The sequence below is a fragment of the Musa acuminata genome, chromosome BXJ3-4, assembly GCF_036884655.1.
Source record: "Musa acuminata AAA Group cultivar baxijiao chromosome BXJ3-4, Cavendish_Baxijiao_AAA, whole genome shotgun sequence".
In the NCBI taxonomy this organism is placed as follows: Eukaryota; Viridiplantae; Streptophyta; class Magnoliopsida; order Zingiberales; family Musaceae; genus Musa; species Musa acuminata.
This window is the reverse complement of record NC_088352.1, coordinates 34,703,570-34,728,246: the sequence shown is the minus strand read 5'-3', so window position 1 is coordinate 34,728,246 and position 24,677 is coordinate 34,703,570. Positions and strand designations below refer to the sequence as shown.

General features: G+C 39.3%; 3 protein-coding genes, 1 long non-coding RNA gene and 1 pseudogene across 5 annotated transcripts; 1 reads left to right on the top strand and 4 right to left on the bottom strand.

Moving 5' to 3' along the window:
• Nucleotides 1–1,290: 1,290 nt before the first annotated feature.
• LOC103988879 (laccase-4-like) lies at nt 1,291–3,717 on the bottom strand (annotated as a pseudogene).
• A 132-nt stretch (nt 3,718–3,849) lies between these two features.
• On the top strand, nt 3,850–4,554 carry LOC135635374 (14 kDa proline-rich protein DC2.15-like). The gene has a single exon (XM_065146407.1). It carries the CDS (start codon nt 3,919–3,921, stop codon nt 4,312–4,314), a length of 396 nt encoding a protein of 131 aa, XP_065002479.1. The 5' UTR covers nt 3,850–3,918; the 3' UTR covers nt 4,315–4,554.
• A 1,846-nt stretch (nt 4,555–6,400) lies between these two features.
• On the bottom strand, nt 6,401–7,076 carry LOC135635376 (14 kDa proline-rich protein DC2.15-like). Its single transcript, XM_065146408.1, has one exon. The coding sequence runs from the start codon at nt 7,014–7,016 to the stop codon at nt 6,633–6,635; it is 384 nt and encodes a 127-aa protein (XP_065002480.1). The 5' UTR covers nt 7,017–7,076; the 3' UTR covers nt 6,401–6,632.
• Nucleotides 7,077–14,057: 6,981 nt separating this feature from the next.
• LOC103983602 (uncharacterized) lies at nt 14,058–15,115 on the bottom strand. The gene is made up of 3 exons (XR_010495456.1): nt 14,873–15,115; nt 14,673–14,754; nt 14,058–14,583 (listed from the first exon to the last, which is right to left on the bottom strand). It is a non-coding gene; the product is annotated as an uncharacterized LOC103983602 (long non-coding RNA).
• Nucleotides 15,116–18,244: 3,129 nt separating this feature from the next.
• On the bottom strand, nt 18,245–22,316 carry LOC135635634 (delta(24)-sterol reductase-like). Of its 2 annotated transcripts, none has more exons than XM_065146852.1 (3): nt 22,158–22,316; nt 19,134–20,381; nt 18,245–18,891 (listed from the first exon to the last, which is right to left on the bottom strand). In XM_065146852.1, the coding sequence occupies exons 2-3, from the start codon at nt 20,370–20,372 to the stop codon at nt 18,448–18,450; spliced, it is 1,683 nt and encodes a 560-aa protein (XP_065002924.1). In that variant the 5' UTR covers nt 20,373–20,381; nt 22,158–22,316; the 3' UTR covers nt 18,245–18,447. The 2 variants fall into 2 exon arrangements, with proteins under 2 accessions (XP_065002924.1, XP_065002923.1); XM_065146851.1 differs by lacking the exon at nt 22,158–22,316 and adding an exon at nt 22,001–22,137.
• Between the last annotated feature and the right edge of the window lie 2,361 nt (nt 22,317–24,677).

The window sequence follows — 24,677 nt, the reverse complement described above, 5'->3', positions numbered from 1 at the left end:
AAATGTTCATGCATTGTGTGGTAGTTATCATGAATGTAACGGTTGAAGATAAAGTCAGGTGATGGGGAGGAGGGAAAGGGAAAGAATGGATAGGGTAGGATCTCTCTCTTGAGGATTCTCTTCTCACTCAAGCCTCTCACCTAATATTCTTGATAATTATGAACACTCAACTCTTGATTCGTTCATTCGTGATCGCTAAAATGTGAGGGTTTACAAAACTTTTATAAGGATGAATATCCCTTAAATAAGAATCGCATCTCTCTATCAGTAAAAGAAGTTGTTAAGGATTCATAAGATTAAAATAAGTATCCACCATTGAATAAATATCAATAGGATGAAGATAAATATCGCATGAATATCATAGTAGTTAGAGATTCATAGAATATAAACATATGTTTGTTTCAAAATTTTCTATCATATGTATTTTAATATGCATGCATATCATCCCTTTTCAGAACTCATATAAGCCTAAGTCCAAAACCAAATACAAATATGTCTCATGCTCAAATATTATTATAATATATATATATATATATATATATATATATATAAGATAAATCTTTCATGAGCATTTAGGCTCATATAACTCTAATATAACAATCCAAATCTCTCTACATCCACTGTAATAGTGTGGTAGTGGATGACTTCACGCATGCAAGGCCAAATAGAAAAAAAAAGAAAAAAGATAGGGCCCTTTTAAGTAGAAAACCTAATCAATTTTTTTTTAATATTATCCCTAATAAGTCTAATATATATAATTTATGACTTATGGATAATATTAATTTCTCAATTTAATTATTTATTAAACTTCTTATTATCTTAAATGATAAAAATATTAATCTAACCCTAAAATTACTTATCATTATATATATATATATATAAATTAAATCTAAGTTAATCATAGTATCTATTTATTGGATCTCACTTCTAATGGTTGAATGTGAGACAAACGTTAGCGGTAGAGGATCTAATTACATATTACCTTTTGTAAATAGTTATAATTAACATCCCGATCTCTATAGTTTAAAAAGTAATATTGGGATATCTACATTTACTAGAAAGTAAAATATTTAATCCTAATTCTCCTCACATCATCAATTTTGTTGATGGAAAAAATTACATGTGTTATTATATACAAAAATAATGTGAATGAGAAGATAAAAAAATAATTTTATTATCTTTTAAATTATTAATTTTATAGAAATCTTTCTTCCTCTCCGGCTCCGGTTCGAGAGGCTTTCACATAAACTTTTTATCGGTTCCCTCCCCTTCAATTCTCAGCACTTTCGATCAAGAGAATATGCATTCTAGTCGAAACAGATCTGGATTGTCGGCTAAGAATCTGTTGACCACCCAACCACTGATCGGAATGTCGATGGTGTTCCTCTCCACCAAATCCACCAAGTTAAGCTTGGCAGGGTCATTCATCGGATCGTAGTTGTCGAACCCTTGCTCGATGATGAAGTTATCGGCATGGAGGTGCAAATTATGGCTCTCCACCCCTAGAACGCTCGTGTCCTGCATCACCAACTTGACATCGGTGTTGAACAGAAGTAGCACAAGCTTGGTCCCATTACTCACCATCGTGTTGTTTGGCAGAGCTCTATAGTTGAATGGCATTAGGGCGACGACAGGGAAGGTCGGGGTGTAGACGTCGTTGGACTTCCCGGTGAATTGTGCATAGAGGAGAGCCGTCGTGGGTGGCCACGAACTTGGTGTTGTTGGGCCCTTGGCACGTCTGGTTCTTTGGACACGATCTCGTCCCGAGCCCGACCATGAAGTAGAAGTGTCGACACACTCGCAGGAAATAGAGTTATCGCTAGATTACATAATTTGCCGGTGAAGTTTGCGGCAGAGGAAGTGTCATTGAACCATGGGGCTTGTAGAGCGGGAGGTTCTTATCAAAGCTGATGATGGATGAACCATGGGGCTTTTGGTACTCAAGCACGACGGCGACCATGGAGTTGTCGAACGTGCCGGATCCAGAGGCATAATGCTTAGCCATCATGAAGATGGTGGCGTTGGGGTAAGGAGGCTTGGCATAGAGGAGGATGTTGGTCGTCTGGCCCGATGAAATCAGGATAGTCTCGGCATCGAAGGGCTTCACATAGATGGCATCAACATCGACGATGGTGACGGAATGGTTGGTGATACTAAAGAAGAGCTCCTCATTGACTGCAACGTTGGTTAGGCACAAGAGGTACGTCTTTCCTGGCTTCACCTTGAGCTTGAATGTATCAACAATGGTGAATATCCATGTTGTCAGTACGCCAAACACTTTCTATGAAAGCCTCTCGAGTTTGAGCCGAAGAGGAAAGAAAGATTTATATGAAATTAATAATTTAAAAGATAGTAAAATTATTATTTTTATCTTTTTTATTCTCATCATTTTTATACGTGAATATGAGCTAATTAGCCCAATAGTGAGCTAGGATTTAGAGAATCTAACTTGTGCTATAGCTAAATTAGATCTTGATTAGTCCTTTTATAGAATCTAACTTGGTTGAGACATAGAGTTTGACTCTTACCGCAAAGCTAAATTCATCTATACACTTTTTTCACAAATATTTGGCCTTGGTAAAGGATATAGTTAGACTTGCGTTGCTATTGATTGATGTGTCGGACATGATTGACTTCCCACACTTCTTTTGCCCCTCATTTCTGCTATATTGTATATTTTATTATTTTTTAATCTGAGAAAATATACTCAATAAGTATTATCGACAGAGGGTAAGAAGGATATGTAGAGGAAGAAAATATTATATATGCTTAGCATCACTATCACTTCTTAAGCTCACATAAATTTAAAATGTTTAAGCTCAATCAAAATCTATGTTTATGAGATATAACCTAATGATGATAGTAGCATTTAACCAAACTAAATCACTAATCTAAAATGCTTAAACCAAACTTAATAGTAGTATATCTTCAGTTTCTTATGATTAAATTTAATTCTTAACCCACTTCAAATGTGGGGCTAAATCAAAATCTTATAGTAAGCAAAAACTCTAATATAATTTTGCCAAAATTCTTATACACCTTAATTATTAGTTTGATAGTTGTGTACTAAAGGGTCATGGTTTTAAATCTCATTCGATATATTTTTGAAGGTAAGGTATAAGTAAACTTAACCGGTGAAGATTTTGACAATCGCAAGGCCTTGAACTCGAATTTCACCTTCGTTATTTATCGCTTGAAAAATAAAATCATCTCAAAATGGTTAGAAATATCATGGCATGTTATTGTTGTTGTAGTAAACTTCGATTATACTGATCAAATGTGAAGCATTTTCATGCTATCTCAAGTTAATTGTGTAAACATAGTCTATCTTATAAGGTTTTCCCCGTCAGAAACCATCACATATAATGAGGTGGTCATTTAACTTTTGGTTTCTTATTATAGAGGTAACAACACATTCATTATGTTCTTGTATTGTTCAGATCCCACATGATGGATGGGATCCACATAAATGATGCCATTGTTTCTATTCTTTCATTTTTCTTGTGCAAAGATGATACGGAATCAAGTTCTTGTTGGATTTACGCACCAAAGTATTCGTTTTGGCCATCTTAAATCATGCTGTGGCAGAAAACAATGTTGATCATTGATGAATCTGCAAAGGGAAACCCATGCAACAGGAGGTGACCATGTTCAAGTAGAACGAGCATGAAATAAGTCTACCAAGCAGCTTGGCTTCCTCTGAACTATCCACGCCATTGCCAGCTAACAAGCTTTGGCCACCGATCTCATCCTTCACATGGCTTCTCTTGTCATCTTTATCCTCGACAACTGGACTGCCTGACTCCTCATAGAGCTTCTTAGGCTATATATACTTCACCTTCGCGCATAAGTATGCCCATCACAAGCACTTGGTAGTAAGAGTAGTCTACTTGGGTGCCTCGGTAGCAGAAGCTAGCCATGGCGTCCAAAGCCTCAGCATCAGTTGCCCTCTTCCTCACCCTCAATCTCCTCTTCTTTGCCCTCACCACTGCCTGTGGCACCAGTTGCCCCACACCTACACCGAAGCCCACCCCACGCCCATCCTACGGCAAATGCCCCGTCGACACCCTGAAACTGGCCGCCTGCGCCAACGTGCTCAATGGCCTGATCACAGTCGGCGTCGGCAAGTTCCCGAAGCAGCCGTGCGAGTGCTGTACTCTCGTCGACGGCCTCCTTGACCTCGAGGCCGCCGTCTGCCTGTGCACCGCTCTCAAGGCCAATATCCTGGGCATCCACCTCAACCTCCCCATCAACCTCAGCTTGCTCCTCAACTACTGCGGCAAGAAGGTCCCCAAGGAGTTCCAGTGCCCTTGAGCCTCCCTGTCATCTCTGTCGTCTGTTCCCGTAGTGCATGCTTGCTTGTGAGAGTACTTCTCGCGTATTGTATGTTTGTTTGTGGCTCCATTGGAGCTTCTTTGGTTTGCTTGTGGGGTTGAGCCAGCAGCAAAGCAAGAGAGCCAGTGAGGAGGTGTTGATGTGATGCAACCTTGCTGCTTGGTGTCATCCATTGTTGATTCTTTCTTAATTCAAAGCTTGTGCAATTGTTTGGGACAATGCGTGCCTTCAGCTAACAAATACTGACTAAATCATTAACTATCTGTGGAGGATTTATTTTCTTGTATTTTAATTTAAAGATAAAATGAAGAAGAACATAAACCAAGTTATGACTAATTATTCTCATTTCTTTTACCAGGGAGAAGTAAAGGTTTTAGGGTTCAGATCATGCTAAGTGAAGGCAAATCTGTAGTTCAAGGGCATACACTTAGGGTTCCAGATAGAAGATGCATGACATTGGTGCAATTGCAAGTTTCTGTGTTGCTTGTTTTTTGATGTCTTTTCTGATATCACATCTCACCCAGCTGTGCCACAAGACAGCAATGTTAATGATCAATGAGGTTGCAAGAAATAAACAGATAAAAACAAGTTACTGTATTGTTGTATCCTGATTCAAGCGGAGCATAATGTTAGAAATAATTCCACTTGTCATTCACATGAGCCACAATGCATGTCCTTTTCGCAGTGACAGCTGAAGAACATGATGAGGGTCTGAAAACATTTGACTTAAGGTGTAGTAGTTCCTTATGGATGTAATTGGCCACTATCACAAACCAAGGGCTTAATAATGTATTTAGATGGCAAACCCATGTCGATACTATGTAACCCAATTCCTTAATAATCACTTAGTGAAAATAATCCATAACAAATCATTAATTGATTATGACATCATATATAATGATTAGAGAGCTTTTGATTGGAAGACCAAGAATCTTTTATATATATATATATATATATATATATATATATATATATATATATATATATATATCCTTTCACAAGTTTGATTGGAACACCTAGGCAATTTGTTTGCACATCATCGTATGTGATAAGGATGTTAGTCAAGAATCCTAAGGTCAATATGATCTATTATGTTATAATTGTAACATTAATTGATGATCGAAGATTTTATGTAACTATCTTCTGAATTAACTGTCCACTTTAATTCCCATGATTTTATGTATCCTCTAACCCATATGAGAAAAGCATATATTTTAATTTTTGAATTTTTAAATCTTTATTTACTTAAATATTGGATGGATATCTTTTTGGTATGTCTCGAATGTAATTTTTGTAAGGTCACTAGCTGAATCCTCTATCTTAACAATATTCTTGTTGGGTTTGGTTTGTATCCACCCTCTTTTATATGGCATGCATCTCAACCTCGAAATAGACAAATATTCTTGTAAAGGTAAAAAAAGGTTCTCATTCCTAAAACTTATTAAGCAATGCTTGAGAAACTCCAATTCGATTAATAAATACCATTAATTTTATTCCAACTCCCATCATGGTCATGGGATTCTTAAGGAGTCCACGCAATCGCATCATGTTGTTGAGTGAGGACAGCGTAGTGTTTTATTATATTTGTGTGAATGAGGAGCGGAAAAACAAGTTTCCTGAGGCCAACCTGAACTAGGACTCGTGACAGGAATTGTGTGTAGCTATTTATGTACAATTCAGGAGCCCTTCCAGTCATATAGTTTAGCTTCGTCCTTTTTTATTATTATATTTCCATAAAGCCATATGTCATTTTCAATCAACATGGAATATATCATACTAAAATAGTCTCACCAATAGAATTCAAGTTGTCCATTTCTTCAATTGAATTGATACCGGATTTAGCACTCCCTCTTGTTGGCTCAAAATGAATCATGGGGTTTCCAAGTCCAGATTATGTTCCAAACGGGAGAATGTGCTGAGTACGAAGTATGAGATGGAGAAGAGCTATTCGACTGGCTTATATATATATATACATATACATATACACACATATATATATATATATATATATATATATATATATATATATATATATATATTTTTTTTTTTTTGGTGACTCGATTAATGACGCATTGTCCCAACAAATATATTATTGCACAACCTTGGAATTAACAAAGAATAACAAGTACATTAATACACCAACACTTACTCACCATCATATATCTTGAAACATCGAAAGCAAACCAAATTCTCCCGTAGAATAGAGAGATAACTAACACGCGCGTCGAACACCATACTTGACGACCTTCACATGAACGGAAAGGATATAGAGATGACGGAGACGATGGGTGACGGGCTCAAGGGCACTGGAACTCCTTGGGGACGTTCTTGCCACAGTAGTTGAGGAGCAGGCTGAGGTCGATGGGGACGTTGAGGTTGATGCCGAGGATGTTGGCCTTGAGGGCGGTGCAAAGGCAGACGGCGGCCTCGAGGTCGAGGAGGCCGCCGATGAGAGTACAGCACTCGCATGGCTGCTTGGGGAACTTGCCGATGCCGATGGTGATGAGGCCGTTGAGCACGTTGGCGCAGGCGGCCAGTTTCAGGGTGTCGATGGGGCATTTACCGTAGGACGGCTTCGGGGTGGGCGTGGGGCAGGTGGTGCCGCAGGCACTGGTGAGTGCGAAGAAGAGGAGGTTGAGGGCAAAAAAGAGGCCAAGCGAAGCTGAGGCTTTGGACGCCATGGCTTCTCAGAAACAACTCACTAGGAACACTTGCAAGTGGTTGTGATGGATTGCTTGGAGGTGGAGTGCCGAGGTATTTATAGAGAAGAAGCTGCTGCATGTGTAGGTTACTTAATGCTTGGTGCAGCTGTTGCAGGGGAAGATGACAAAGGAAGCCATGTGGATGATGAAATGGATGGGCAAGGAGTTTTAGCTGGCAATCATTCTGGTGATCCGAAGGAAGCAAGTTGCATGTCGACTTGTTACCTACCTCTCATGCGGCAGTGAACACCAGTAAGTGCTTGCTTCTTCTTCTTGTTCGTTTAGTCTTTGCATCTTCATCAGTAATAGACATGGAAATCACGTGGCTCTTATTAAATTCTGAAACTTAAACTACGAAAATAGAGAGAGTCTTTGCGTTATACAATGCTACATGTCACCCTCGATCTTCATGCTGTATCTCATGTCACGTATTACAACCTCAACTTCTACTTAGCAACATACATATCGATACGTGTGAAGCTCCCAGTAACAACTATTTATTTCACCGTGCTTTGGCCATACATGTAGCAGCAGTGGGAAACACCCGTGTGTACGTAAAGGTTTACAGCAAGCATTATTTGACTTTTCCAGCTCATTTTCTGTATCGATACAAACAACATACAGGGCGGTAAGCAAGCATACATGATCGTGAGATCATCATCAAAGACTTTTTATATATATGTTGTTGTAGATAATAGTGATTATCCCCACAATATTTAGACTAAAACGTAACCCTACTCAATACTACGAAGTCTATAGTTTTTGCCCCCTACAAGTGAAATAAACAACAAATGTTTATATCGGCCAACTCTCACGAAGAATATGATGATCCTGCATGCGTTCGATGCGCATTCTTCAAGTACTTACTGTACAATCTAAAGATAAAACTTTGGAAAATCTTCGTGCAGTCACCATCAACGTACGTGTGAAAATTACTATCCTAAAGATTGTTTCTTGGAAATGCTCGTCTGACCTCTTGATCATATGTATCTTTCCTTTGCTGCATGGTAGAGCAGATATGTCGCAGTGGCCGACGGTGATCGACGTGACACATCAATTGAAGACAAAATCGTTGGTAATCCAATCAACAAACAACACAGACTAATTCGATGGTTGATCCGGAATTATCTGAAGATATATAAACGGGCTCCACATGGGGAGGACCCCACCGGTGTGAACAACAGAAAAGCCGAGGGTTGGCACCGGCATAGGGACTTGGAAGCAATCCCCAACGAGGTTATTAAATGGGGTCGTACGACTCTCGTGACACCACCACAGCTTATGAATCGAGTTGTTATTTTGCTGCCCTGTGCATGGTTCCTTGAAACCACCCCGTGATGCATGGCGACAAGTAGATCGATGTCGATCCGGTTTGCATGCACGCATGAATGACCCAGTTAACGGAATGGACGATCTTGCAAATGAGAGGTCTCCGTCAGTTGTGATGCAGTGGGATGGAGTGGTGGACGACAACCTTGCAAACGAGCCGAGGTCCATCAATGTATTGAACTGGCATGCATTTAGTGTCTGTTTTAAAAAGGTCAGGTTGATGTAATGAATAATAATAATCCTGCATAAGATCCACAATTTCAGATGGAGTAGTCCAACATGCCCAATAATAAAAGGAAGAGAAAAGATGTGAATAATTATATATTATCTTCTATAATTAATAATATTATAATATCTATATTTTGAAAGTAGTATTAGAATTCTTACATGTGAAATATTTGATCTCAATTCTCTTTACGTTATTAACTTCTTTCACACAAAAAATCGCAAATGTTATCACAGTTCAAAAAAGATGCGAATGAAAAAGAATAAAAATATAATTTATTATTTTTTAAATTATTAATTTTATATAAGGTTTTTTTGATTTCCTTCTCCCCTCCTCTTTCCAACGCCCGTCGCTTGCCCCCTCACTCGCCACACTTGCTCGTTCGTTGCTCGCCTATTGCTCCATCATCCCCGCCCTGGCTGGCAACGATATTGTTGTCTGCCTCGTCATCCCCACCTTGGTTGGTAGTGGTCTCATCGTCGTCAGGGAAGCTTGCTACCTGTGCATGTCATGTGCGTCTCTAATTATGCAAAAGTGGTGAAAAAGATAAAACTATTTCTACGTGAAACTCTCCTCTATAACACAATCTAGGGAAGGGCAATGACCAAAGCGTTACGATGCTCGGTGAAACTCGCTATTCATCGAGATTAACGAGTTCTTCGACTCGTTGGACACAACACTTGCATGTTCTTACAGTTGATATAGGTCGTTTAAGAATGAAAAATATCATATTTATGGTTTGTGACATTTATATTACCAACCAGACTTCATTCTCCTTAATCCTCCCCCTCTTACATGGCTGATGGATTAGAAAATTATTTGAGTGGTGTCAGTTTTGTCTGTGTAAAAAAGAGAGACGGATGTTAACTCATGCAGATTCCCTATATTTTGATTCTTGCAAAGAAGAATTTAACATTCCAAGTTTATGAGTTTGGAGGAATAAAAAGAGGAGCATGTATGTTTCTTTCAAAGGCTTCACTGTGAAATTTATAATATACATATGGCTGTAAGAATGTCAGCTTAGAAGCTTTATTTAGAGAAAGCCTTATCTCAATTTCTTTTTTGGGTTTGGAATTAGTTCAATCACTTACATCCCATAGCTCTTAAAAACTGATCCATCTTGTAGTCAGTTATCAAACTAATCATGAATTATGAGTTCTTTCACAACCTAGTTTATATGCAAAGAGATCAAGCATGCAAACTGATGCCAAAGAGTTTTGCTTCAAGAATGGTCATTGGAGATAATATCCAAGTTCTTTAGCATTGTTGCAAATCACTGAAATATATTGGCACTGGGGGACTCCCAATCCAGCATCATATCAAAAGTTAATTAGTGGAACTCTTATTGGCCAAATAATCTAGACTCTTGATCACCACATGAAAAGTTCTGAAACAACAACATACGTAGTAGGATGTTTGACACGATCAGGGAACTCAGTCTCAAAAGATTATTACAATTTGCCTCTTGAAATGTGAAGAATCCTGCAGTTGCATGGACCATTAGGTGCTTGCTGTTGTTAACATCCAAGCAACAGATCAATAATATTGATTTACACAATAACTAATACAACAAGACTGACATCCCACGGTGAGTCACACGACCCATAAGTTGATGCTGCCAATGAGTCAGATCTGATATAGATAATGACACATCTATTTACCAACCAAAGAACTTCAAGATTTCATTAGCACTTGTTGAAAGAAAGTTACTTAAAACAAGACGGAACACACAAAATGGTTTAAGATCTTGCATTCAAAGATCATATCATTTCGGGGTAATTATAGATTACCCCTGTAGTTAATCATGATTAGTATTACGATCCCTATACTTTAAAAAGTAGCAATAGAATTCCTACACCAATAAAAGTGAAATATTTAACCATAATTCTCCTTGCATCATTAACTTCATCAACGGAAAAAATCACACGTGTTATCACGTGCGAAAAGGACATAAAAGAAAAAGATAAAAATATAATTTTATTATCTTTTTAATTATTAATTTTTTATAAACTTCTCGCCCTAGTTGATTTTCGCCTCCCCTCCTCTTTCCAACCTGCTCACCCGCAACATCTACTCGCCCAATCTCAACTCCAGGTCTTGCTCACTTCTAGTTTTTGCTGCTGCTATGACCACAAAGTAGCTCTAGAAAGCAGTTGGTATTCTACGAAGCAAAGATTCATCTTTTGGGGTTAAAGAAGAGAATTTGCTGCTCGCAGACGTGTGATTTCTCTTTGGTCTGGTTGATGTAGTAGTGATAATGCACCATTTTGTGCAAGCATTTAGTGTATCTTTTAATCATGTAGATCTGCAAGGAACATGAGATTCATGTATGGCATTCTGATTGTCGCATTTGATCTAACCTGAGAAAGGAATGAAAGCACCAATTAAAATATCCCACCCATATTATCTCAACACTTTTATACACATTTTTTTATAAGAGTATGTTTACATGATAAGAATTGAGGTTAAATGTTTCAATTTCGTAAGTGTAAGAACTACAATACTATTTTTTAAATTATAGGGACCGGAATGCTAATCATAATTAACTATAAGGAATAATATATAATTAACCCTATCATTTGACTAATTTATTGCAACGATGCATGCCTGCTAAGAGGAATATAATGGTAGCATAGATCGTAATGCTTTAGAAGCATGTTCATGCATTTTCATTGGTCCTATCTGATCTATCCTTCAATAAAATTGTTGGTATCCATGCTGTATATGGTAGATTTATGCACAAACACACAGACTCATAGAGCTTCAGGTGTACCAACTTTTGATACTTGTGATAGTTTACTTGTAACAAGTGATACCAAATCTAAAGCCCCTCCTTGTCAGCTCTAAAAGGAATAAAAATAGGTTCTAGTCACTATATTGTCAAAAGGATGCATGATCAATTCTACATGTGAGTTCTATTTAAGTCCTAAAGGACGAGCCCTGGCACCACAGTAAGGTTACTCTTTGTTACCGAGGTTCAAGTAATGAAAACATCTTTTCTACTTGGAAGGGTGAAGCTGCATATATTGAACAGTCATATTGGCAGAATTTGATTGTGGCACACTTCTCAGGTCACCTCAAACACAAAATCACATGGAAGCACTGTTATTAACAAGTAATTGCAATACTACTTAATCTTTGGTAACAACAGGCTTAAAGTCAATTATTTTACAACCTCAACCTGTTCCAGGCAAATCGACAAGTGATTTTAATGAGCTACCAAAATGAATTTGGTTCAACTAGGGGGAGAAGAAACCTAGTTTGCAAGCAAACTCAAACCTGATCATTCAGGTAGCAAAAGAGTTACCTTACTGTTACACCTAGGCTTGCCATTAGAGAAAAGGAGCAACCATCATCTGTTGCCTTCTTCGTGGTCCTAAGTAAGAACATCTCAAACTCACAATATCACGTAGAAGAATTGCTATTAACTAGTATATGCATTGCCACACAGTCTTTGGGGACAACAAGCCCCAAAGTTGACTATAAATATTGATCACCCACAATAAATGAGACACATTTTTCTCAAATGACAGACAAGGTATCTCCTTCCTAGAATACAAACAAGGTGATTTCTCATCCTAATGCTGAACTTTTTTTATTTATTATTCTTTTTAAATAAATTTATTTATTTAGGGGGGGATCTCATTAGTTACCAATATATCTTAAAGAGAATAAAAAAGAAAGAAAGCCAGACAAAAAAGGAAGGAGACAAATTTTAAGCTTGGTTGCTAATTACATAACAGAAATGAGAAGTGGCCTATAAATAAATTTCATCATGATCAAACATTTTACAAAAAAGAAAGCTTATCAATCAAATATCTTATTAATGAATAAAATTATTTGCCAACAAAAATTTGAAAATTCATCTTCCCCAGAAAAAAAAACTTTTTTGATAGATTTATCTTGATGTAATTTTCTTATTTTCACAGTTTTCCTTTTTATTTCATGTACTTAAGAGGTTTATAAAAAGAGCCAAAAGATATTATAATCAGAAAGATTAACAAATGAATGAATGAAAAGTGTATTCCTATTATTACATGTCAGAATCAGATTTGGTATCAAAACATGTATCCTGTATCATATCATCACCCTTATCTCTCTTCCTTCTCAATGGACACATCGACTCAAAAACTAACATGATCTAATAAGGCCAATTGCACTAGGACAACAATCAAGTCAGAGTATCAGCAGAGGTTGGAAATTTCAAAGCTGGAACATTGTACACTCACATAATAGTGCACTAGGCTTCTGTTTAAGATCCAACCACAATGACACATGAGTGTCTAAAGTTAAAATTAACATTGTACACTCCCATAATAGTGGAATATGTCTAACAACATACACATGCCAATATTGAAATCAATATCCTAAGCATGTGGAATGTACGCTACGTAAGTGGTATCCAACAACCCAAGAATATGACAATGTATGCTCATGACAATATGATCAATTGTATCTCCAATGCATCCTAAGACTCATTTACTGCATAGGCATCCCTACAACCTGTGCCACTGCTCATACAATAACGAACAGCCATGTATCACCAAGGTGTCACAATGCATACTTACCTACTACATAAGCAATTTTGCGAGAAGACAAGAGTGTCCAAAAGCTTGCATTTTGCATTATGCACTCCAATGATCAGGGAACATGTATAATAATATATACATGCATCTGTGTCTTCACATGTAGATGCGGATCGAACACTTTGAGCCTCTGAATGACACGTGGTCGACCAAGCACCCAAGAAATTGGCCATAATAAAAATGACAAATTGTATGTTGCCTAGGCACCCTAAGACAGATTTATTACCTAGGCGTAACCAACCACCATGCAACTACCTCTAACACCAATGACCAACTATGTAACACCTAGATGTCCCAGTGCACATTTGACACCTAGGTGATAACTCAACCATTCAAACAACTAGTCTGAAGGAGTGATCACTACCTAGGTGGTCAACCAACTACCCAAGAAACTTCCCAAAAACACTAATGATCTACCATCTATGGCCTAGGCATCTTGAGGTGCATATCCTACCTAGGAGGTAACAACCAACCACCCAAACAGACTGCTTGGAACAACATGACAACAATGATCGACCATATGATGAGAAAACTACTAATTGTATTTGTGTGATGGAATTGACTAATAAAGCATCAGGACAAGTTTCATCCAAATCATAAACAAATGTAAATATGTGATGCCTGTTTTACATAATGACCCGTCCAATTTATTTGACATTTGCGAAAAACTTGTAACTTCAAAACATATCCAGTTTTAGAGGACAAAACCTTATTTCTATTTTTTTTATTAGGTGCTTAAGTTAACTGAGAGTATAATCTAATTTGGTTTTAAAAAATAAACTGATAAAGTAACACGAAACTAAGCTCTTATGTGCAAAAACCTTGTGCTCTTAGTTCAGTTGGCTTGTAATCTCAACCAAGTTCCTGCTGCGAACTATATTTGGCTTACAAAAGAAACCCCTTTTTATTTCCAGAAATAGCCTCACATATATATGTCCTGCCTTATATATGTGATGTCATACAAAAAAAATTTCAGCTCCTTGATGAAATCTTTACAAGCCACCTGAAGGAACTACAAGGACAACCCCAATTTGGCCCTGATGGTGTTCTATGTGGAATGGTCTGTTCTGCTATTCTTTCCCTTCACTGCTTTCCAATGTAACGAAGTATGAACTTTGAACAACATAGTGCGTGAATCTTTCTTCAAGAGTATATGATATGGAGATGAATTAGCTGTACACAGGAATACTATGCTGCTCGTGGAACCGTAGGAATCATAAAGGCTATCAGCACTTGTACAATTCTTCAAATATTACAAATATTCGTTTATAGTTGGAAGTCATCCTGATGAAGTAGGAGTATCGCTGAAACTTTGGAAGACACACGTAGTCCCTAAGCTTCTTAATGAAAGATTAATGGCAATCATGATACAGTAAAAACAAAAGATTCTGGTGCTTGAGGTGACCTAATCGACGAAAAGAAGCAAAATTCAAAACAGGGCATCGATGTTCGATATAGAGAACATTGAGATTCAAGAAAAGCGAGAGGACTTACTAAGGGTATCTTGGACGCTTTGTCATTCCACACGGCCAGCAAACCGAGCGACGCGAAGAAGCTCAGCACAGCCACGCCAACGCTTCGTACCGATTAAAATCCCAGAACCCAGAGAATCACGTATGACTCCATTCTCACATTATATTACTCATCCAAAGAAAACCAGAAACAAAATCCTAATTTCAGGAGGATGGGTGTACCTTTCCGACGGTGGGAGCGAGGCGATCTATGCAGGGCTCCGGATAAGGGGTGCCGTTGTCCCAAACCATGCCGGAGCGCGACCGAAGTGCGGAGGCGGCGGATCGGGCGGCGACGCCGTTGTCGCCCATGATGCGGGATGCCACGCCGCTCAATCTCCCGGCCGTTTCTCCCTCCTCTCTCACTCCCTCGAGCTTTCTTCCGTTAAGCCATGGGGCAATCGCGAAGACTCGAAAACCGTGGGCGGTTCGCTTCGATGGTTACAGTGCCATATCGGATCGGAACTACACCAAAAATGAAACCGATAAAAGCGTCGGATCCAAAAGTGGATCCGAATATGAATTTTCGGGTCGGGTTCGTTGGCGGACGCACCTGCGGTGTATGTATCATGGGCCGCAAAATGTCATCTTTGCGATTCCGAGCCCAATTGTAGGGTGTATCAATGATAGTTCAGTTGATTAATATGAGTCATAATTAAGCAAAATATGATCTTTTTCCACATCAAACCTTCCTGTCTTAAATCATAAAATTTAGGTCAAGACAATAAGTAATTTGCATTGTTTAGACTCTGAGAAGGGGAAACAACACAATGGGTTTCGCCTGACGACCACATCATGCAGCAATTTCTGGAGTAGTACATCTTCTATTCTGTATATATTTCATGACAACGTTGTAAGAGTATGATGCATGTAGAGAGCTCGACAACGTCGCGTTACATCTCCATTTGGGAAACATCGAGGAAGATCAAATTTCTGAAAGCTTCCTACTTATTGTGAATCGACGGTCCTCGTTGAGCTCTTGGATAGTCCATTGAAGATACGTCGGTGAGAACTCCCGTCTCATTGGATCCTACGTATTCTTCGTTGTACTCGCTCGCTCGCAATGCTCGCACTCGCTTCTCCAGCCTCGCCTACAGAAGAATACACAGATTACCACCTTGAATCTCATACAATTCGAGGAATGCATGAAGCAGGTGCAGGCAATTAGTATCCATGTGATCTTGAACCCTCAATGAGGAGGAGACGGTGCAGGAATAGACCATGAGTGACCATATCCTCTATGCTATAATTAGCTATTGGTTCCATAACTGCAAGCATTCTAAGTACTTATTTTCTCCAGACCCATCCATGATTGGCAAACGACTTTCTCATTTACCTTTGATTTTGTTGTTTGAGGCAGCCCAGCATGAAAGGAAGGCATTGGAACCTCTCTTCCTGCACAATCTATCGCTGTTAGGAATCCTGAAATATCCATGTTACATGTAGAAAGATGTAGGCAAGATGGTCGAGATAATTCAAGGAGTTCTCATCTATCATTCAAGTGCAATCCAATGCACAAAGACAAGATGTCTAAGCCACTGCAGCAAACAAAACGCATATAGCCAGTATAATCTAACTAATGTGAGGCTTATCAGATGTGTATATATTTGAAGAAGAGTAGGACTCCACTACTTGTTTCTATCTCGGTTTTTGTGGGAACAAAGTTCAAAGCTTACAAAAAGGAGGGGAGAGTGTGGCATTGGAGTGGGGTGTATCAGTTGTGTGATGGAGGATGGGTCCTTGGTTCAGCATAATCCACATGAAACCCAGGGTGCTCCTCCAGTCCACGACCAGGCACACGCCATGAAGCGTCAACAAGTGACGGGTTTGGAACAGCACCTGACACAACTGCACCCTTCTTCCCCTCGACGTCTTCTCTCAGATCATCTGCAACACCTTTGGATGAGGATGATTGAGGTGTCCTTGCCTGGACTGGAGACTCATCAAGAACGATCCCCTTCGGAAAAGCCTAAACAAGAGAATGAGATTAATGGCATCTCAAACAACGATAAGAAGCCTTGGTACTTGATAGTGTAAACGGAGTTGCACCAACCTCGTTGGATATATAATATGAACTGTCTGAATCTTTGGTAGTCATCCTCAGATGTCGAGCACTGCATGCGGTGATAGAAAGAGCTGACAGGAGGAGGAAGAAAAGAGCAACAGAAGACATGTTTTGCCGAGTCTGAGAGTTCGACGATCAAAGAGTATTTGTAGACGGCGGCATTAAATGCAGTCTCGCATGGGATCGACGTGAAGTGACGGCAGTGTTTCCTCTAAGAAGACATGGAAAACTATAGCAAACCAGAGAGAAATCAGAGAGAAAGGAGGAGATATGGAAGGGTGTACTGCTTTGTCTAATCCTTCCACTACTCCTCCATTGACAGAACCAGGGAAGAGGAAACTGAGAGGCTTCAGTGGGAGCATCATATATAAGAGAACATGGTGTTGAAGGAGTGAAGCCCAAGGAGGACTTGAGGGCCCCTCATGTTTCTATAGTGAGACCGAGTTAACAGGGAATTAGGCAATTTTGTCGGCTACAACAGGTTTCCTGCCCCCACTGTATACTAATACCAAGTCAGAAAACAAAGAAGTCTTACGGAAGTTGACGGCTTAAAACCCTGCAATTGTCTAGAAGTCAATGCTGGATTAAGTTAATCTTTACATATATCTATGCTGGAAGTTTAATTAGATCTGTTAAGCGATTAAGAGGACAAGTAAGAAGCAATGTTTACGTTTGAGTTAGATCGAGTTGTTCGGAATAGTTTTTGACTGCCCTCAAATTGACTTTCGAGCACTACCTACCACGGTTCCTGTGGGCCATATGCCACGTGGAGAAGGGGAGGGTGGGGCCAGTGAGATCGGAGGTGGGGAACGGCGGGGGGGTGTGGAGGACGACGGCGCATACCGAGGTGGGGTTGGGGAAGGTGTGGGATGCGGGCCGAGTCGATCGGGTTTGACTCAGGCCGTGTCGGGTAAAGGGCGTGCAAAGGGCGCGAGTCACGGCGCGTCGGTCGCTCGGCTCCGTCGTCTCCACGGCTCCTCCCGCCCATCTCCTTCCTAAGAACGATGATAATAATAACAATAATAATAATGATAATTTACGGAAACTTTTGCCTGTTTACCCTCTTACAAATAATTATGTTTTCGTTCTTAAAATGTTTGATGTAGCATCTCTCTCGAATCCCTCCAAATACGAAGATCTCACGTTAAGATTCATAAAAAAAATCGCAATTAATCACTTTAGATAAGGATTATTAAATATTGTTTAAATTTAACACATTTATATATAACAATTCAATTTTCATTAGCATATATCATTAAAATAATGCATTTAAAAAATATTATTATCAATTAAAGTTTGGTTGTAAAATGGTTCCAGAATTTGTTTCTCTCCTAATTACTGCTTTTCAAATGTTATTTTCTTTTTCTTGATGAACAATTAGGGTTCATGTCCTGTCTCTTTCAGCATGTTCTTCCAAGTTCTTAACTCAATCCATTCCAATTCCACAGCTTAACAGCCTCATCCCATCTGGGCATGCAGAATGCACACTATAAACAACAAGTCACGTAATAATAGTTGGTAGAGAAATTGAAGACAGCATAGTCAAACATGGGCAACCCTAAGAGTTAAACAAGTTCAACTACAACAGACAGTACAGCAGCAAATAGCCAAGCACACAAGTGGTCACACACAAAAAGTTCATCGGGACTCCAAGAGGTTATGCTGATTCTGAAATCCTCAAGTTGGTCAGAGGCTAAACTTCTTCTGCGTAGGCCGGTTCGAGGATCTCGGCCTCGGCTTCCTGCACCTCCTTCTCTGTCTTCTTCCCCTTCTTGGACTTGTAGTAGACACTCATAAAGGTCCCGATCGCCCCATATTTCTTGCGGCAGTGCTCGTATTGCGATCCATCAAACATCCGCCAGAAGTTCTTCTCGGTGAGCTCGGAGACGGCATACTGCGGCTGGAACCCGTGGTTCTGGATCAACCATTCCTCGAGGTTGCGGACAGCTTCGGCACCGTTGAACTCCTCGCCGCGGAGCACAGGACCTGGCGCATAGTACACCCCGATGTCCGTGAACATTTGAGCATAGCTCGTGTCTCCCTGTCGGTGATGATGCTCGAAGCCTGGTTCTGGGTACACCATGGTTTTCACAGGAAGCTTGAACAACCGATGTGGACAGAGCCATATCGGATAAACCTGAATGGCAACAAATGAAGGCCAACTCTTTATCAATTATATGTAGCAGGCATCACTAAATGGTAACTTGAACTGTTAATGTTCCATCAATGCAAGTTGATCTATAGCATGACACGAAATTTCTAGTTCATATATTGTCCATGGTTGGCAATATTTTAGAATCATTGCAAGTACTAAATCCAACTTAAACAAATGCATATTAGCAAAATTCCATACCATGTTACTAAGTCATGGATAATTACCTCCATTTCATTGTGACAATATTCTAGAGCATCTCCAACTTTGTACAGAGGAACCAAGAGATCCTGGATCACATGCATATCATGGTAGTAGTTCCTGACTGATTCACCTTGAGTGGCCTTGAGCAAAGAAACCTTCGGAGGCATCAACCAGCCCAAAAACCATCTGAACCACCACTGGTCTCCAAATGGCAGGATCAGCTTACCTTCCCAATATAAACATCTCGTGTGCCTATGGTAATACTCTCTAGTGGGTATGTACTCCACAAACTCACCCTTCTTGAGTGCTGTCTGCGCGTGCTGGTAAAACCAAGGTTTAAACCACCACCCTACGTTGTTGATGACATTACCCTTCTTCTTCGCTTCTTCTTTAGAGGCATATCTCCCAGTCATGTGCACAGCCTCCGTTGGATTATAGATCATTCCCTCAACAAAGTCTGGAACCTTCGACGGATCTCCATCTCTGGGTGCAAAAGAATCCGCATAAGCCTGTGCAAGTTCCTTCAGGGTTCCACGGTATGGGGTATAGGTAAGCCTCATATATTCCTTAATGGGTATTAGTTTTATCTCAGCAGAAACTAGGAGACCGAGAGTTCCCTGCGACCAAGGGATTCCATAGAAAAGGTCAGAGTATTCATTATCCTTTGTGCACCTCACTACTTGGCCATCCGCAAGGACAACTTCCATGGCAACAACTGTGTCGGAAAAGAGCCCATAAATGTGTGAGCTCCCCTCGATGCCATAACCATTAATCAGTCCACCAACAGTGAGATCGTCAAGCTCTGCAACGACGGCAAGTGCAAGATTCATAGGAACTGTATATCTAGTTATCTGGCCCATATTAACAAGTGGCTCCACCTTAGCAACCATTCGCTCTTTATCAACCTCGAGAATGTTTCTGAATGCAGAGAGATCAACTTCAAAATGTCTTGCGCGTTTATAATCAACATTACGCATGCCAACAGCAATATATGGTTTCCTGGCCGTGCACACAAGACCATCTTTCTGGGGATCTCTCTGCTTGAGGCGATTTACAACTTTCTTCACGTTCTCTTCATGTTCCTTCTGGCGACGCTTTTCAGATTTCATTGCGGATTTCACATCGCCCAGAAATAGTTTGAAATAGATAAAGCAAGAGACTGGAAGCACAACAAAGATGACAACAATCCATCGGAACCGGACCAGATAATCCACCAAGACTTTCTTTCTTTTGGGTCGTAGAGGTGCTTGCAGATCAGACATGATTGGTACCTGAAATTTGGCAAAACAAAATGATCAACAAACTGTTTCATTTTCTGCAACATTTGTGATCAGGTAGCTTGGTGTACTTGACTCCCACTACCATGTACCCAACTTGACTCCACAAACGTAATTGTTAAACAAGTTGAAGAGTGATGTGTGTATAAAGGTCAGAAAGACACAGATTCATGCATTGACAGCATGTAGTCATAAACCTAATCCACATCTTTATACAGCACGATGAATGAGATGGAGATCTGGATATATGAAAACAATTTGAAATTATTTTCAAACCAACCCAGGGCAAGGCTTGTACTAGATAAATATACATTATATAGAGAGAGTGCTCATCTCATAAAATGGAGATGCTATAGTCTAACATTGAAGGATAAGCAGACCGGTAACTCAGAGTAATAAACTTGCCACTGATATTGCTAGGGGCAATAGAGCCCAACGTATAAAAATACAAAATTCTTCAAAACAGAAGAGAGGTACAAACGCTGATGTTTCACGAACAAAGAGAAGACAGAAACAAGAAATCAAGTCATTTTTTGCTAATATATGCTAGATCTTTGTAATTGTTTTGGATAATCATTAGGACCGACCACATGTCAGCAACAACCATGGAAAATTAAGCACCCCCAACTACAGGGTCAAAGATAAGCAACAAATTGAGAGAATGTTGGGTTGAGAAGGTCCAATGCTCAATGATCCTGATGGTTCATAGTCCAACCTCATGCAGCATGACAAAAATTTCGGACAAGCACCAGTCAGATTAAAGATAGTCACCTAAGTGGCTGCATCGCTTGGATCAGTCATTTATTATTGCACAGCAAGGGAAGCAGAAAACAACTGTGAAAAATTGGATGATGTTATGCTAGAAAGTTAACAAACAGTGTTCTTAATCTAAAAATCTGAGCAATGAGTTGAGATACCGACATGCAGTCACTTATGATTGCATAGCAATGGAAGCAGAAAACATTTTTAAAAATTAGACCTACTGGAAAGTTAACAACAGTATGTTTAATCTGAGCAATGACTTGAAACTGACACCAACAGGTAGTCACTTATGAATGCACAACAATGGAAGCAGAAACCATCTTTAAAAATTAAACCGACATTCTACTAGAAAGTTAAACAACAGTATTTTTAATCTAAAAATCTGAGCAATGACTTGAAACTGACATCATACCGAGAAATCAACTTCTAAAAGAAAACCAAACAAACAAAACAAAACTTACTGAACAATGCACATAAGGGAGTGAATGCACAGAGAACAGGAAATGCTTACTTAATCAAGGCAGTAAGAGAAAAAAAAAAAAAAAAAAAAAAAGAAGAAATTATGCTGGAAAAAGAGAGAAAAGGAAAAGAACTGTTTTTTGCATGGCAAAATAAAAAACATCAGAAGATCTAACAAAACTGGAATAACTATGACAAGCGAAACAAAGTTGCAATTTTGACGATATTGCAAGGCACTATGGAGCAAAAAAGAAATATCACCCGGTTGCTAACGACAACTACATCACAAAGAAGTAGTAGCAGAACGATCCACACACAAAAGTTGAGGAACTTATAAGATCTAACAAAAGCCGATCGACAATGACGAATGGAGAAAAAGGTGAGATTTTGACCATAAATGTAAGCCACCATGCAGTATGAAAGCAAGCTTGCACACTTGCCAGCAGCAACCACAGCACAAGGAAGTAGCAGCAGAAAGAAAGATCCACAGACATACACACAGCCAAGCATCATTTACAGGGTCTCTTCAAGAAGCGGAGCAGGGTAGACCTGATCGAGGAGGGAGGAGGACGGCGGGGGAGATGAGGAGAGCAGGCCGCCGGGGCCTCAGTCGACGGAAGCAAAGGGGCCGGCCAAGGGATTCGGGTGCTTGGGATGTGTCAATATAGCACCAAAATATGCTCTTTCTTTTTCTCTCTCTCTCGCCCACTCAAGTTCTATATGGCAGGTGGCAGATGATTTCTTTATAGTAATATATACCCAGAAAAAGATGTCACAGCAAGTGGCATGCTCTTGCTGTCAGGGGGTTGGTTTACAACCTTAATATTAATAAAAATATTAACGAGAATTCATATCATTTTTATGAGAGTGCATTATAGTTGCACAAGAAGATACAGAAATCCACTTTTGTTGCTGCGGAAAATATTTATATCGAGAAATATCAGAGCAAATCTAACTCATTTTGACAGTTTGGTGGAGCAAAATATCATCAATCACTTGTTTATATTGCATGCCAAACATGTTGAGAATTTCTTTTCCTGCTAAATCTTTGCCGATGATGTTGGTGATTTCATTCGACAAAACATCTCTAGCTGTCAGCCACACAGTTCACAGTAAAAAAAGCATCCATCCTCTAAACTGATCATGGCAGCCTGTCCACAGAGTTGTGGAAATCCTCTTTTGAGATATTACAACTTCACTGTCAGAATCAACATCACCATCATGCATTGTGCCATCACGACACCCCACTGGAGGATCAGATAGGTAGCAGAGCAAGAATAAATGGAATGAACATGATCATTAATTAACAGCAGCAGCAGCTCCTTCTCATGTTTTGTGGCTATTGGGACAAAAGATGCAGCTCAGCAGCTGACAGCAAGAGTGAGAAAGAAGAGGGAGGGAAAGCTCGTTTCGAGCTGAGTCGAGGCCATGTGAAGAAGAGCTGTCACTTGCAACTCCTGATGCACTGTGGGGCAGATGATGCTGGATCTGCAGATGGGGTTTTGGATCTTGAATTGGCCGAGACCACATGGACCTCTCTTGCTCTTCTTCAGCACCCGGTTTTGCTGCAAGCCAGCGACCGAGGACTGAGCCCCATCGCTCTGCTCCATTACCAACCTCATCTTTTTGCTGCCACGACGACAACACTCCTCGAGCTCGAGCTATGAGTGACATCTGAGCTTCTCATTCGTCACTTGCTCTTCTTACTCATCGGTAGTTTGCTTTAGTCGATTGCTTCGACTTTGGTTTGAAACCACAGGTATTATTAGCTCGAGTCCACAGGATTTGGAGAAGAACAGAGACATCGAAATCAGGTATACTTTTGTTGTATTCAGCCGAGACGTGTGAATCTTCCAAATCGATACTATTTCATCCGAGTTGTGACACCATTTGCAGATTACAGAACTCGATGTAGTGCTGCACTCCGCACGATGTAATGTTCAAACAAGCTCTCATGTATGCCTCCTTTTTGACCACCTCTTGCAGCTAGCTATCTTTAGCTGGAATCTTGGAACTTAGCATGAAGCTTATATGCCCAGCAATACGTTCGGTGGAGAGAAGGCGTCAAAACAACAATAAAACGAACATCTCTATCTGCTCTTCCAAATTGGCTACCACTATTTTCCTCATTGATAATTGAAATTGGAGATTGCTGAATAGCTAAAAATGTGAGAATTTCTACTACGTTTGGAGAACACTGTCTTCCAAATCAATTACAAGTGTAATATTCCTAAATTTATGATGAACAGGGACTAAATTACAAAAGTGTTGTGCACCTTTGTGAGGAAAAGAGAAAGAAAGTGTGGGAGCGTGTGGGAGAGAAGAATTAAAAGAGAGAGAGAAAAGAAGAAAAAGAAAGAGGAAATCACAGAAGAAGAACAGAGGAAGAAGAAGAGGGGAAAAGGAAAGAATGAAGAGAAAGGAAGGAGGAGGAAAGGAGAAGAAAACGGTCAATTTTAAAAGGGAGAAATAAAGGATCGGCTGAGAGCAGAAGAAGAGAAAGAACAAAGAGAAGAAGGGAAAGAAAAGAAAAGATTTATAATTTGTATAATTTATAATTTGATATTTTTTATAATTTTTTATAATTTATAAATTATGAGTCATTTTATTATCTCAAAGCATTGTAAAAAGATTTATATGTTGAAGATTTGAAAAGCCATATCGTTTGAACAGTCATTTGTTATGTTATAAATATTTATTAATTTATGCTGTATATATGAAAATATTCATTCAGTAGTATATTTGAAAAATATAATAAAAATATGTAGTTTTGAAAAAATAGGTAAAAAAATTTATTTGATATGTTATTTTTCATGAATCGACACTTGTTTAGGGGGTATTATTATAATCGGATTAAATATTGATATTTTTTCAATAACTAAGTTTTTATGAACCTTGATACCGGGAGATACATGTTAATTATAATATGAGGTTATACTAAGGATATAATGTAGTCATAGTCATTAATCATGTGCGTATTAGTTATATTTATGTTTCTAAACCCTTAACTATATTTTATGTTTATTTGTGAAAAATTTATGGTAGTTATATTAGTTATACTTATATTTT

Bases quoted from the DNA above. Each gene is read 5' to 3' on its own strand.
- LOC135635374 (XM_065146407.1), top strand. From the start codon at position 3,919: ATGGCGTCCAAAGCCTCAGCATCAGTTGCCCTCTTCCTCACCCTCAAT.
- LOC135635376 (XM_065146408.1), bottom strand. From the start codon at position 7,016: ATGGCGTCCAAAGCCTCAGCTTCGCTTGGCCTCTTTTTTGCCCTCAAC.
- LOC135635634 (XM_065146851.1), bottom strand. From the start codon at position 22,102: ATGTCTGTGGATCTTTCTTTCTGCTGCTACTTCCTTGTGCTGTGGTTG. The intron at 20,382-22,000 runs GTCAAAATCTCA...GCCAAATTTCAG, and splicing joins CATGGTGGCTTACATTTATG to GTACCAATCATGTCTGATCT. The intron at 18,892-19,133 runs GTAATTATCCAT...GTTGCCATTCAG, and splicing joins ATTGTCACAATGAAATGGAG to GTTTATCCGATATGGCTCTG.